We start from the raw sequence: 15,250 nt of genomic DNA, 5'->3' as shown, positions 1-15,250 counted from the left end.
TCTGTGTTTGTTTCAAAGGATGTTCTTTTTTTTTTTTAATTTTTTTTTTCAACGTTTATTTTTTATTTTTGGGACAGAGAGAGACAGAGCATGAACGGGGGAGGGGCAGAGAGAGAGGGAGACACAGCATCGGAAACAGGCTCCAGGCTCCGAGCCATCAGCCCAGAGCCCGACGCGGGGCTCGAACTCACGGACCGCGAGATCGTGACCTGGCTGAAGTCGGACGCTTAACCGACTGCGCCACCCAGGCGCCCCTCAAAGGATGTTCTTTATACATTATACCAACTGTTTGTTATGTAACATGCAAATATTTTCCCCAGTCTTTTAATTTGTATTATTGTATCATAAAAAGTTTCTTTTGGGGGCGCCTGGGTGGCTCAGTCGGTTAAGCATCTGACTTTGGCTCAGGTCATGATCTCATGGCTCGTGTTGGGTTCTTTGCTGTCAGCACAGAGCCTATTTCAGATCCTCTGTCCCCCTCTCTCTCTTCCCCTCCCCCACATGAGCGCATGCATGCATACTCTCTCTCTCAAAAATAAATAAACATTTAAAAGGAAAACGCTTTTTTTAAATAAAGTTAAATGTATAACCTTTTTCCTTTATGCCATTCATTTTCCATACCATGCACAGGGCTTTAGCTGAACGCCATGAAAATAATTTTCTACATTTTCTTTTAATATTTTTATAGTCTGAATTAGATCTGGGTCTTTAAACCATCTTGAATTTGTTTTCGTGAAACAAGTCTCTTTTTTTCAAAAGTAAACAGGAAAAATTTTAACTTATCTGAGTCTCAGTTTCCCTAGCCACAAAATGGAGCTAATAATATTTACCTCACGAATGCTTTACTAAGATTAAAAAAGATTATGTTTGGGGCGCCTGGGTGGCGCAGTCGGTTAAGCGTCCGACTTCAGCCAGGTCACAATCTCATGTTCCGTGAGTTCGAGCCCCGCGTCAGGCTCTGGGCTGATGGCTCAGAGCCTGGAGCCTGTTTCTGATTCTGTGTCTCCCTCTCTCTCTGCCCCTCCCCCGTTCATGCTCTGTCTCTCTCTGTCCCAAAAATAAATAAACGTTGAAAAAAAAAAATTAAAAAAAAAAAAAAAAAAAGATTATGTTTTTAAACAGCCTGGCAGAGTCCTTGACATATATAAATGTGTACCACATGGTAGTTGTATCTGAAAATATATTTAATATATATTTAATAAATTTCATAGTTATGTGAAATCTATAAGAATAACTTAACAATATATTTAATAATATAACAAAAAGCAGAACCATCAGCTGAGATCGTAAAACCTACCAGTCAGTCCATACTGGAGAAATTCAGTTTTTATACAAAAACCAACAGGTTAATCACGTGTGGAAACCATGGCATTTTGATTCTTTTGGAACAGGAGAGGTACAGAGGAGTTTTAATATCTATGGAGCATTTATTATCTGGCCTGCCAAATAATAAAAAAACTGGGCTTTTTTGGTGTGTTTTTGTTGTTTTCTGAATTATTCACATCACTGGTAGGAACTGTCTTAAGCAGTGTATGGTATTCTTTTAATGAAACCTCAAAATAACCCTATTAGGTACTTTTACCTCCATTTTAAAAATGGGGAAATTGAGGCATGAGAGGTTAAGTAATTTTCGTGAGGTTACACAGGTAGTTAGTGGTAGAATAGAGTGTTAGTCTCAGCAGCCAGTCTGACTCAAAAGCTAGTGCTCTGGCCCCAAGGCTAAGCGTCCCCGTAAAACCCCCAAACCAGATGCAGAGAAGTAATTTGTCCAAAGGTCAAAACATAGAGTAAAACTGGTCTGACTTTAATGAGCAAGTCTTTCCATTCTCCACGCCAGTTCCAACAGTAGGATCTCTGACTGTTGAGCAGTAAAGGCCAAAATGCCTGGTCCTGCGAGCAGCAAACACTCATGGAGCGTCTACCACAGGCCAGGTCCTCTGCTAGACGCCAGGCGTACACGTGCTGCCTTCAACATATTATAAAATCATGGAAGACAGGAGCCTAAATCAATTGAAGACCAGGTGGGATGAGGTTGGCCAGAGAATACTTCTCAGAGGTGGTGCTGTTTGAGCTATTTAAATGAGTCCAAACAGACAGGGGTGACCTTGAGCACAGGGAATAAGAACCAACACCACCGGACAGTATCGTAGATAAAAATTCTCAACTGCGCAGGATAACCTTTCCACAGGAAAACACCTCCCTGGAATAGTGAAAGTAGGACAAAAAGGATATGCAGAGAGAACTGTCATATTTCAGCCTAGATGAACTACATGAAAGGTCATTTGTAACTTGTCCTTAGTTGATCTTCAAATATTGATACTGGGACACAGGGAGTCCTTCTTCCAATGCACTGGTAATACTCTTCACTGCAGGCACGAGACAAAGACGTGATAAGATCTCACTCTACCTACACTACAGCACGGAAGTCCAGGACTTGACAACATCAAAAGAGAGCCTCACAAACTCAGTTTTGTTAAGAATAGTGCTGGATTTGCAGTTATAGACTCAGAGACATGCAGGGAATTGTAAAGATTCCTTACGTCCATTCTCTCACTTCGAGATGAGGCTGAAGCCTAGAGAGGTAAGACCACTCGTCCGAAATGACCTGATCGCACAACCCTGGCAGAACCCAGCTATTCTGTCTTCCAGAAAGCTCTAATGAAGGGACCGTTTCCAGTCCATTTCACTCGAAGCTCAGGGTCAATCGCATATGAGACAGCACGGGGATAAAGGGACACAGCGCTCCTTTAAAGATGCAATTCTCCATGTGGAGAAGCACACTTACTTAGTCAGTCTTTCAATGGTCTGCACGTGAACATTATTATGGGTTTGGGAAAGAACAGCTTCGTGCTGAGCACATTTCAAACACAGGCCACCAACCCAGTTAGAAGTACTCGCAGCGAGGAGAGACTCTTTATGCTTCAGTCGCTCTTTAAGATCTTCACAATTTTTCTGATATTCAGCTAAGTCTTTCCTGAAAAGAAGGGAGAGAAAGTTCTAGCAAAATGACCAGGAACATTACTTTCACCTGGAACATCACAGTGGTAACTCCTACTATTGCTGATGGGTGTTTACCTTATGAGGTGCTCTGTATATAACGCATTAATTCTTACCACAACCCTGAACGTAAGCGTGATTATCCTAATTGACACTTCGGATAAAATGAGGCTTGACTATATTAAATAATTAAGCAAAGTTCTTGTAAGATTTTAACACAGATTAGTCTACCTCTTGATACTGGCTCTCATTTCAAAGGATCCCATCTCCATGGCATTATATTACCCACAAACCAAAAGTAAAACTACAAATACAAATCCTCAACAGTTTCTCTTTATTAATAAAGAGTCAAGGCAATATAACAAAACATCCTTGTATTGAGAGAAATACCCTATTCCAAGTGTTAACCCTTGAAATTTGTAGAGTACCTCAAAAGATTACATAAAGCTCATGCATTTTGTCCATGAGTAATTTATTATTGCCCGTTCTTCCTTAGGAGGAAAAAAAAAGAACTTGAAAACAATTATCTAACCACAAAGTTCTATAAAGAGCTATTTCAAAAGAAAGTGGGCTCCTCTCGTCTTTCAGAAAGAAGTTATATAGAATTTACCAGTCATAAGACTTGTAAGTATAAGCTATTAACTGGAAATATGCAGCCTGATAAAGAAAGGACAGAGGAAATGTGTGTGTGTGTGTGTGTGTGTGTGTGTGTGTGTGTGTGTGTGTGGTTACTCTGTTTGTTTTAAAATATGAGATAGTTCCTGGAAAAGGTTTTACTCCAAGCTGACTGTTTTAAGAATAAAATGTATGGGTTGTATTCCTGCCCCCACCCCTTCTCATAAAGCTTTGGCAAAATCAACTTGGAGAACTGACTTTCCCACTGTATAAAAAACAAAACAAAACACAAAACAAAACAAAAAAATCCCACTTCCTAGCTTACAAAGGAGAAAATAGCCCTTAAGTACTTGGACTCCTGAAAGCAGGCACGTGATCTCTGTGTCAACTCTCTGTTGTCAGTTTCTATTAAATTCAGGGAGCTGTAGCTACCTTTACTTGCTGTCACAGAGGGGAAGCCAATAAGACACCTGGCTGTCACAGGCTACCTCATCTCTGGATGGGGGGGGCGGGGCGGGGAGGAGAAGCTGATTTTGTCCCATGCCCAAGATACTCTTTCCAACACACTTAGTTTTCTGTTTAAGTTCCATGTAGAAAAAGTCTGACTTTCAAAAGGCTTTATAAAAATAACTTTGGAAGCACATTCCAAAGTCAAAGGGTCTGCATTACTCTTTCTGTCAGTTTCAGATTCAAAACACTCAGGTAGACTTGATTACTTGAAATGCCAAAAAAGAAAAAGAAATAGGTACCAAAAAGGTAGAGTTTCTGAGAGTGGTGGTTTTATCTCTTTCTGAAAGAAAATGCCTCTTTAAGTACTCTTAAGTTACACTAAAGGAAAAGACAAAAAAAAACAAAGATGCAGGGAATAAAGTCATTACAAAGTAGTATTTTACTGTAATTAACTATGGCATATTTGACTTCTGAATGAAACAACAGAAGTCACATTTCCATAGTATAGTAACCTAGAAATATATTAGTTTAAACACTGGAGACTTGGGGTGCCTGGGTGGCTCAGTCAGTTATGTGTCTTGACTTCAGCTCAGGACATCATCTCGCAGTTCTTGGGTTCAAGCCCCACATTGGGCTCTCTGCTCTCAGCACAGAGCCTGCTTCAGATCCTCTGTCCCCCTCTCTCTCTGCCATTCCCCTGCTCACGTTCTCTCTCTCTCTCTCTCTCTCTCAAAATAAATAAATAAATGTTAAGAATTTTTTTAAAACTGAAGACTCAATACACTAGACATCAAAATATAATAAAGCAAGATAAAAAGCAAGAATGCAAAAATTAGGCCATTTAAAAAATATTAGGTTTCTTCGTGAAAAAAAATATCTATAGAAATAGGTATATACATAGAGATCAGGATAAGGTTTAAAGGTTTAATACACATAAAAGCATATTAAAATAAATGAATGATAGTGTGCTTAAAAACCAGGAGCTCTGGTTCTTAGTATCACTCTACTTACATTTCCAAACAATACATGGCCTGAAAATCTTAAATTTTATTTAAAATTAGACTTATTAAAATTATAAAAAGTATTTTAAATTTTGATTGAAATATATTTCATTACTGCTATTTAAAATAAGCTGTAATGCACAAAAAAATCAATTCCTGTTACTTTTTCTACACATAACACATAATAAATCACTGATGGTTAATCTATCATATATAAGTTTTATTGGGATTTTTTAAAAAAACATGTAAAAAATTACATGAAAACTCATTATATATAAAGAAGTCTCGGGCCACCTGGGTGGCTCAGATGGTTAAGTGTCTGACTTCAGCTCAGGTCATGATCTCGAGGTCCGTGAGTTCGAGCCCTGCATCGGGCTCTGTGCTGACAGCTCAGAGCCTGGAGCCTGCTTCGGATTCTGTGTCTCCCTCTCTCTCTGCCCCTCCCTGACTCACATTCTGTCTCTCTCTGCCTCTCAAAAATAAATTAAAAAAAAAAAAAAAAAAGCAGTCTCTCTCTTATCCACAGTTTCACTTTCCACAGCTTAGTTTCCCACCGTCAACCGAGGTCCAGAGCAGATGATCCTCTGGACAGATCATCAGAAGTTTGGTAGTAGCGTAGGCTGCTTCACAACACCTACATCCTTCACCCCCTTCATTGCATCACACAGGCATTTTAGATCTCATATCATCACAAGAAGGACAATAAGATATTTTGAAAGACCACATTCGCTTAACTGTTATTACGGTACACTGTTACGGCTGTTCTATTTTATTATGAGTTATTGCTGTTAATCTCTTACTGTGCCTAATCTCTTACTAAATTAAACTTTATCGCAGGTATGTATGTACAGAAAAAAAACAATATGTACAGAGTTCAGTACTGACCAGTTTCAGGCATCCACTGGGGGTCTTGGAATGTATCCCCCATGGAGAAGGCGGTGGATACGTTCTCATATTCATCACGTATAGAAAAATACTCAAACTATTATTGTTACAATTTTAAAAATTAGATACAAACACCTATAGAGAAAAAATACTTTCATGTAATTTTAAAACTAGAAGAATGCTTTATTTTCAGTATTTTATTTTAAAAGCATGGTTTCTATCAGAGCAGCTAGAGTTTCTTATTTGTATAAGAAAACACAAATATTTCATAACCGATGAAGGCATAAAATTTGTAATTTAGCTCATAGTTCTTTGACATGTGATTTGGAAAAGGCCTTCACAATTTTATGCCCCCTTATCCTTTAATAACCTGAGGATATTTCTTATGTACACATAAAATGTCATCAAGTAATTCTTATATTGAGTAAGACTGGCAGGTCAGCAAACATTCAAATATATTTGAAAGATCATTATGCTTTTGCTATGATTATTTTAAATGGACAATGATACTTTACCTTAAAATTTTCAATTGAGATTGTAGGGCTTCAGTCTTTTCTTCATAAGTAAGTTTCAGCCTCTCCTTTAAAAAACAAAAATGTACATTTTCTCTATGTCCCGTGCTTTACAAACAAGGTTTCATTATTCATATTAAACTCAATTTTTTTTCCTTTTACCCAGGAGGAAAATTTAAAAAAATTAAAAAACATTTTCCCTAGTCCACCCCAAATTTTGTATTTTATTGACTATATACCTGCAAAGAACTATCGAGTCATAAAATGGGTATCACTGCCACCCCCCCCAATTTTTTTTTTTCAAAAATGCATTCATCAGGTCTTACTTTTAAAAGTGTGACTGAGAATGAATAAATAAATAAACAAAAGGGTGACTCTGGGAAAAACCGATTATAACCTGTAAGGTCTGTGAGGGCAAGGATCAGATCTTACTAGAATCCCCCACTGTGATTGCTGCATGCAGACATACAATAAATGTGTGTTGGATGAATGATAAAAGCAAAGTTATGAATCACAATAAATGACAGACCAAACTAATATCCTGGCTACAAGGGTCTGTGGTGTCCCACTATTCTCTCATTCAGCAAACATTTTTGGGGGTACCTAAGAAGAAGACGCCTTTAACCTTAAGGAGCTAATCATCTAGTACAGAATAGAAAACACATGGATGGGGGTGCCCGGGTGGCTCCGTAGGTTGAGCATCTGACTTTTGATTTTGGCTCAGGTAATGATCCCAGGATCAGGAGATCGAGCCCCGTGTCAGGGTCCATGCTGAGCATGGAGCCTGCTGAAGATTCTTCCTTTCTTCATTCCTTCTTTTCTTTTCTTTCTTTTCTTTCTTTCTCTCTCCCTCTGCCCTTCCCCCACTCATGCATGCTCATACTCTCTCTCTAAAAAATATAAATTAAAAACAAGAAAAAGAAAAACACATGGACAATTTCAATTATACATAATTCACTCCAGTGAGGCATATAGAAGGTAAACTGATATCACAGAGGTGGGAATTTGTAATTCAGCTTAAGAGGGGTAGAGATGACTTCATGGAGGAAGTGCTAACACTTAAAGGATTAATTTCCAACAGAGCAAAAGGCACAGAGAGAAAACATGCTGAATATTTGGGTGGTAAGCAGATCTGTATCCCTACAAATAAAATGCGAGGTGGAAGAATGGATAGAGATGGGTGGAACAGGTGAGAATGTGCCATGAGGAGAATAAATACACAAGACCTTTACCCAGACAACTCGTGTAGTCTCCATGTAGTAGAGGCATTGGGTGGACACTGAAAACTCTATCAGATTTGATTCTTAAGTCACTCTGAAGTGTGGGAAAACAAAGACCAATGAAGAAGTGCATTACAATTACATCAGGAAGAGATATACACACAAACAAGAGTAATCACACAGTAAGAAGAGAAAAGAAAGAATTTAGTATGGAGCTATATAAAACTGAAATTGACAGAATTTTATAACTGAATAGATAACTGGGGAGAAAAATACATTAAAAATGATCCTGGGGGGTGGGGAGCCTGGGTGGCTCAGTCAGTTAAGTGTCCAATTCTTGGTTTTGGCTCAGGTCATGATCTCATAGTTTTGTGAGTTCAAAACCATCGAGCGCCATGCTGACAGTAGGGAGCCTGTTTGGGATTCTCAATCTCTCTCTCTTTCTCTCTCTCTGCCCCTCCCCCACTTGCACTCTCTGTCTCTCTCAAAATAAATTAAAAAAAATAACTTTTTAAAAAAGAAAAAAAACTGTAAAAGGTTATTGACAAAAATTAAAGATGTCCTATATAAATAGAGTATTACATAAGTTTAATGGATTAGATGATATAATATCATAAAGATATCTTTTCTCCCAAGTGACTTATAGCTTAAAGACAATCTCAATCAAGGGATGCCTGGGTGGCTCAGTCGGTTAAGCATCTGACTTCAGTTCAGGTCATGACCTTGCCATTCCTGAGTTCAAGCCCCATGTCGGGCTCTGTGCTGCCAGCTCAGAGCCTGGAGCCCACTTTGGATTCTGTGTCTCCCTCTCTCTTTACCTACCCCCAGCTTGCACTCTGTCTGTCTCTCTCTCAAAGATAAATAAACATTAAAAATTTTTTTTAAATAGACAATCTCAATCAAAACCTCACAATGGCTTTTCGGACTTTGACAAATTAATTCTAAAATATATTTGGAAGTACAAAAGGCCAGAAGTAAGACATTTTTGGGGACAAAGTACAATGTTGGAAGATGTGGTAAGTAGTCTAATAGGTAGATATACCTACCCTAACAGATAGAGAGCTGTAACAATCAAGAGAGGAGAGGATGGTTGTAGCACAAAGAATAAGGAAATATAAAACAGAGCCCAGACATCTATGTACACCTGATTTATGACAAAGATTCAGACAAAGGACTGTCTTTGCAACAAGTGGTTAATGTGTGTGTGTGTGTGTGTGTGTGTGTGTGTGTGTAGACAACTATATGGGAAAAGAGCAAAAGGTGATCCCCTACACACTACATCAAATACAAAACTAAATTGCAGGTAGATTGAGATTTAAATGTTAAAAGCAAGACTATAAAGTTTCCAGAAGAAAATCTAAGAGAAGTTCTTCATGATCTGGGGCAGGGATAAATTTTTTTTTTAATTGTCTATAAGAAACTCACCTTATTTTTTATTTTTATTTTTAAACTTACATCCAAGTTAGTTAGCATATAGTGCAACAAGGATTTCAGGAGTAGATCCCTTAATGCCCCTTACCCATTTAGTCTATGCCCCCTCCCAAAACCCCTCCAGGAACCCTCTGTTTGTTCTCCATATTTAAGAGTCTCTTATGTTTTGTTTTCCTCCCTGTTTTTTATATTATTTTTCCTTCCCTTCCCTTGTGTCCACCTGTTTTGTGTCTTAAACTCCTCATATGAGTCAAGTCATATGGTATTTGCCTTTCTCTAATTTTGCTTAGCATAATACACTCTAGTTCCAGCCACATAGTTACAAATGAAAAGATTTCATTCTTTTAAATAGGACACAGAAAGCACTAAACAATAAAGGGGATGACATTAAAATTAAGAAATTTTAGTCATGAAGGAAGGAATGAAAAAAATAGAAAGCAAGAGAAAGAAATAAAACTATCAAGACAATTATAAGGCAAGCCACAGAGTGGGAAAATATATTCACAACAGATAGAACCAACAAAGGGCTTGTATCCAGAATACATAAAGAAGTTCAAAAAAACAATGTCAGATAACTCAAAATAATGAGTAGGTATTGAACATGCACCTCACAAGAGGAGCACACCAATAAGTACATGAAAAGTATTCAATCTCATGCGTAATCAGGGAAATGAAGATGAAAACCACATGGACATAGCACTACAAGCCCACCAGAAAAACTGACAATACAATGTGTTGGGGGGATATGGAGCAAAGGCATCACTCCTATGCTGCTGTAGAAGTGTAAACTGATAAAAACCACCCAAAGCTCAACTTAACCACTCAGTTTGAACAGCTATATACCCCCAAGACCAATAATTCCACTCCAAGATATACACCTGACATAAATGTGTGCCATGTACGCCAATAGACCAATCTTAAAGAATGTTCAGGGATGCCTTGAGTGGCTCAGCCGGTTGAACATCTGACTTTTGATTTTGGCTCAAGTCATGACGCCATGATTGTGGGGTCGAGCCCCGCCTCCAGCTCCGTGATGAGTGTGAAGCCTGCTTAAGATTCTCTCTCTCTCTCTCTCTCTCTCTCTCTCTCTCTCTCTCTCTCTCTCTCCTGCCCCTCCCTTGCTTGCACGCGCTCTAATAAAAAATTTTAAATAAGTAAGATTCTCTTTCTCTCCCCCTCTGTCCCTCCCCTGCTCATACTCTCTCTCTCTCTCTCACTCTCCCTCTCTCTAAAATAGATAGATGGAGGGGCGCCTGGGTGGCTCAGTCGGTTGAGCGTCCGACTTCAGCTCAGGTCATGATCTCGCAGTCCGTGAGTTCAAGCCCGCATCGGGCTTGGTGCTAACAGCTCAGAGCCTGGAGCCTGTTTCGGATTCTGTGTCTCCTTCTCTCTCTGACCCTCCCCCATTCATGCTCTGTCTCTCTCTGTCTCAAAAATAAATAAATGTTAAAAAAAATTAAAAAAAATAAAATAGATAGATGGATGGATGTATATATAGATAGAAATAAGGAAAGAAAGGAAAGAAAGAAAGAAAGAAAGAGAAAAAACAAAAGAAAGAAAGAAAGAAAGAAAGAAAGAAAGAAAGAAAGAAAAAAAGAAAGAAAGAAATAGTCCATAGCAGCAACATTTACAATAGCCCCAAACTGGAAACAACACAAAAACCCATCAACTGAGGAATGGATAAATGAATCGTAGTGTATTTACACAGTAGACCCACCCTGAAAATGAACAAATGTCTGCCACATGCAACAATGTGTATGAATCTAACAAACATAATGTCAAACAAAATAAGTCAGACACAAAAAATCATATACTGTGTGACCCAATTTTTACAGTGTTTAAAAAATCAGGTAGACATCAACTAGAGTGTCCAGAGATCTTGCTTCGGCAATTTTCATAAAAGTCAAGATAGTGATTAGCTCTAAGGGAATGAGGGGGCAGTGACTAGGAGGGGGCACAGAGAGAGAGGGTGCTCATTAGAACAAAATCATGAAGCTGCACATTTTTGTTTTGTGCACTTCTTAACATTTTTATCTATTTATTTTGAGAGAGAGAGAGAGTATGCAAGGAGGGGAGGAGCAGAGAGAGAGAGAGATAGAGAGAGAGATAGAGAGAGAATCCCAAGCTGTGAGCACATAGCCCAACACGGGGCTCAGTCCCACAAACCGTGAGATTGTGACCTGAGCCAAAATCGAGAGTCAGATGTTTAACGAACTGAGCCACCCAGACGCCCCTGTTTTGTGCATTTTTCTGAGCGTATGTTAAATTGGGCCATTAGACAAGTAAAAGGGGATGACATGAGCATTATATGTACATAATTAGAATGCTGCCACAAGGTTGAGGAAGAGGAGGACTGATTGGTGCAGGTCATTGATGACCTTGAAAAAAACAAGTTGAGGCCAACGTGAGGTATCGGCTCAACCGATGCATGTTAAAGAGACAGTGGGAGGGGAGACGTGGTGACATGAATGTGGGCAACTGTTTGGGAAGGTGTTGGTATGCAGGGGAGCAATCGTTGAGTGATAGTTCGAAGGGAGCACAGGGTCCAGAGAGTATATTTTGTACTTGCTTCAAGATGGGAGCTAGTAGAGCACATGTTCTGCTGAGAAAAACCCAGTAAAGAGGGAGGAAAGATGCAAGAGCAAGAGGAGATCAGTACAAGAGCAAAACCCTGGGAAACAGCGAGGAGGATCAGGACACAGGGCACACAGACGTGGGGACTGCAGTTTGCCACAGACTGGATAACCAACGAATTTATAGCAATTGTAAACACGACACTAAGAGGAGATGTAAGAGAGACATTAATTCTTTTTTTTAAGTTTCTTCATTTATTTTGAGAGAGAGAGAGTGCAAGTGCTCACGTGCATGAGCGGGGGAGGGACAGAAAGAGAGGGAGACAGAGAATTCCAAGCAGGCTCCGCACTGTCAGCACAGAGATCAACAATGGGGCTTGATCCCACGAACCGTGAGATCATGACCTGAGCTGAAATCGAGTGAGACACACAACCGACTGAGCCACCTAGGTGCCCCAAGAGAGAAACGAATTCTAATGTGGGAGAAGGAGGAGTGGAAGTGTGTAATCAAGGAAGGTAGAACGGGAGGGGGCATCTGAACACAGCCTTGTAGGCAGGAAGTATTTCGGTGGGTAGAAGTGAAGAAGGAAAGTTTAGGTCAGGATATCTGCATAAACCATAGCCAGTGATGCAAACAGAAATGGAAGTGGGTAGGGGCACCTGGGTGGCTCAGTCAGTTAAGTGTCTGACTTCGGCTCAGGTCATGATCTCACAACTCTGTGCCGGGCTCTGTGCTGACAGCTCGGAGCCTGGAGCCTGCTTCAGATTCTGTGTCTCCCTCTCTCCCCCTCCTCCATCATGCTCTCTCTCTCTCTCTCTCTCTCTCCCCCAAAACTAAATAAATATTAAAAAAAAATAATAAAAAAAAATAAATGGAAGTGGGTAATAAGTTTATGACGTAGTAAGTAGTGAGGGGTCTGTATGTCTACAGTAATGTTTGGGAGACTGACAGAAATGAGTCCAGAAAGGTAGCGTGAACCAAACTGTGGACAGCTTGGGAGATGGGTCTTTATCCTGTGGGCATTAAATAGTTATCATAGATTATTCAGCTGGGAAGAAAATACAATTTACGTAATCTTTCATTTTGTTTAAAAAAAAAAAGAACTCTTTCCAAAATAGTAGCATAAAGCTTGGGTTAGGGGCTGAGAAAGGAGAGGGAGTTTAGAGCCACATGAGCCCTCGGAATACTCTATCTAACAATAATACCTAGAGATGATAATGAGAGCTGAACTATATAATCCATCCTATCTCTCCCTGGAGTCCTCCATTTACAGTGTCATTTTTACATTTTCATCATCATTGATCAATTCTGCACATCAAATTTAATGCAAATAAGATTTCAAGCAATAGGAAAAAGAAAGGCCTGTTACAACATCAAAAGATGTGAAAGTATCATTTGATCTGAAAATAAAATTATTTGAGACTCTGGGAAGTGAGGACATTCAAAACCAGCTACGTATATGAGGGGATTCAGAAAGCCTTCCCCGGGAAGATACATGCTCGGGCCTGAGAAGACCTTAAGCTTTCACTCCAGCTGATCTCTAGGCTGAGAGCAAGCCCAGCTACACGCTGAAGGAAGGAAGGCCCAGCACAGAACCAATCCACAAAGACTGGCGGAGGTGGCTCTTCTTTCTGGGCTTCCCAGGCGTGTGTGGTTTTGGTGGTTGTTGGCTTGCTTGTTTCAGCTCCTGGCATTCACGGAAATCTATCAAACATTAGTGGAACATGAGCGAACGAAACAGAGTTCAGCGATCACACACAACAAGGAACAGTCTACAAAAATAAATTGGAAGAGTCTCGAAACAAAAAGACGATACAACCTTCAACAATAAAAGAAGCAGAAAACCATGGGGAAAATGGGGGATTGGATTTCCAGAGTTATCACAGGAGAATAGATATCACAGTATAATAGTTATCACAGTATAACTATAATAGTTATCACAGTATAATAGTTCATTCCAATGTCCAGTTTTCAACCACAAAAAAAAAAAAAATCAAAAGCATACAAAGAAGCAGGAAAATATGACCTACTCAGAGGCATAGAATAAATAAATAATAAACAAACAAACAAACAGACAAACAAATCTACAGAAACCACCCTTAAAAAAATCTACAGGCACCAGGCCTACTAGAAAAATAATTTAAAACAATAATCTTAAATATGCCCAAAGAGCTAAAAGGAAACATGGCCAATGTCCAAAGAACTACAAGAAGTAAGGAAGACACTGTACACCTGAAACTAATATGACACTTCGTGCCGACTAACTGGAATGAAAATAAAACCTTTAAAAAAGTAAGAAAACAACGTATAAAAGGAACCAAACAAAATCCCAGAGCTGGAAGGTACGATAACCAAAATGAAAAATTCACGAAAGGTATGGAAGGGCACATGTGAGCAGCAGAACAAAGAATCAGAAAACTTGAAGACAGGACAGACGAAATGATGGAGTCTGAGGAGCAGAAAGAAAAAAGAGTGAAGAATTACCATAGGATCCAACAATTCCATTTCTGGTTATATACCCAAGGGAAATGAAAGTAGGGGCAAAAACAGATACTTGTGTACTGATGTTCGGCTTCACTCACAAGAGTCAAAAGGTGGTAACAAACTAAACTTTAATCAACAAATGAATGGATAAACAAAGTGTGGTATAGACATAAATGGAATATGACTCACCCTGAAAAAGGAAATTCTGCTACATGATACGCCGCCGATGAACCCTGAAAACATGCTCGATGAAACATGCCAGACACAAAAGAACCAATATTGTTTGATTCTGCATATGTCAGGTACCTAGACTAGGCAAATTCATAAAGACAGAAAGTAGAAGAGGTTGCCAGGGGTTAGGAGAGAGGAGAATGGAAGTTTTATTTAATGGGTACATAGTTTTTTGATTTTTTGTTTTTTATTTTTTATTTATTTATTCTGAGAGAGACAGAGAAAGCATGAGTCAGGGCGGGACAGAGAGAGACAGAAAGACAGAGAGAGAGAGCAAGAGCGAGAGAGAGAGAGAGAAAGGATCCCAGATTCCTCAATGCCAGCACAGAGCCCAACTTAGGACTCGAATTCACGAAACCACGAGATCATGACCTGAGCGGAAACCAAGTGTCGGATGTTTAACCAACTGAGCCACCCCAGGTGTCCCAACAGTTTTTGTTTGGGATGATAAAAATTCTTGAAATGGATAGTGTTTATGGCTGTACAACATTGTCATTGTATTTAATGCAAATGAGTTGTACACTTAAATTGTTCAATGGTAAATTTTAAAATGGTTAAAGTGTTAAGCTTATGTTATACATATTTACCACAATATAGTACAAAAGAGAAAAGCACTCAAATTCTCACCAGTTCTAGTTTCCATTTTTCAGCTTCCCCAGCAGATGCACCTACGACAATATCCGCATTGCCATGGGAGAATCGTCTCTTGGCAGCTTCACCCACCCCAGAATCTTCACCTGTTGTAATCCAAGAATTCTGCATGTTTCCCTAAAATAAAATGTACCAGTAATTACAATTGGCATTTTAACTTTAAATCAACATGCATGCTTTACAAATGGAATACTGATTC

General features: G+C 39.3%; 1 protein-coding gene across 1 annotated transcript in view; it reads right to left on the bottom strand.

The window, feature by feature from the left end:
• The window catches only part of SDCCAG8 (SHH signaling and ciliogenesis regulator SDCCAG8), a 247,737-nt gene that overhangs the window by 191,148 nt on the left and 41,339 nt on the right, over window positions 1-15,250 (bottom strand). Inside the window, exons 6-8 of the mRNA XM_047077091.1 lie at window positions 15,028-15,168; window positions 6,464-6,528; window positions 2,786-2,974 (exon numbers count right to left, since the gene is read on the bottom strand). Of these exons, the coding sequence (XP_046933047.1) occupies window positions 2,786-2,974; window positions 6,464-6,528; window positions 15,028-15,168 (395 nt within the window). The remainder of the gene's footprint in view (window positions 1-2,785; window positions 2,975-6,463; window positions 6,529-15,027; window positions 15,169-15,250) is intronic.

Source organism: Lynx rufus, unplaced genomic scaffold (assembly GCF_022079265.1).
Source record: "Lynx rufus isolate CCGP_SWC_20201006 ecotype Redwood Valley unplaced genomic scaffold, mLynRuf1.p SCAF_15, whole genome shotgun sequence".
Classification (NCBI taxonomy): Eukaryota; Metazoa; Chordata; class Mammalia; order Carnivora; family Felidae; genus Lynx; species Lynx rufus.
Note: the sequence above shows the minus strand (reverse complement) of the source record. Positions and strands in the feature narration are given on the sequence as shown.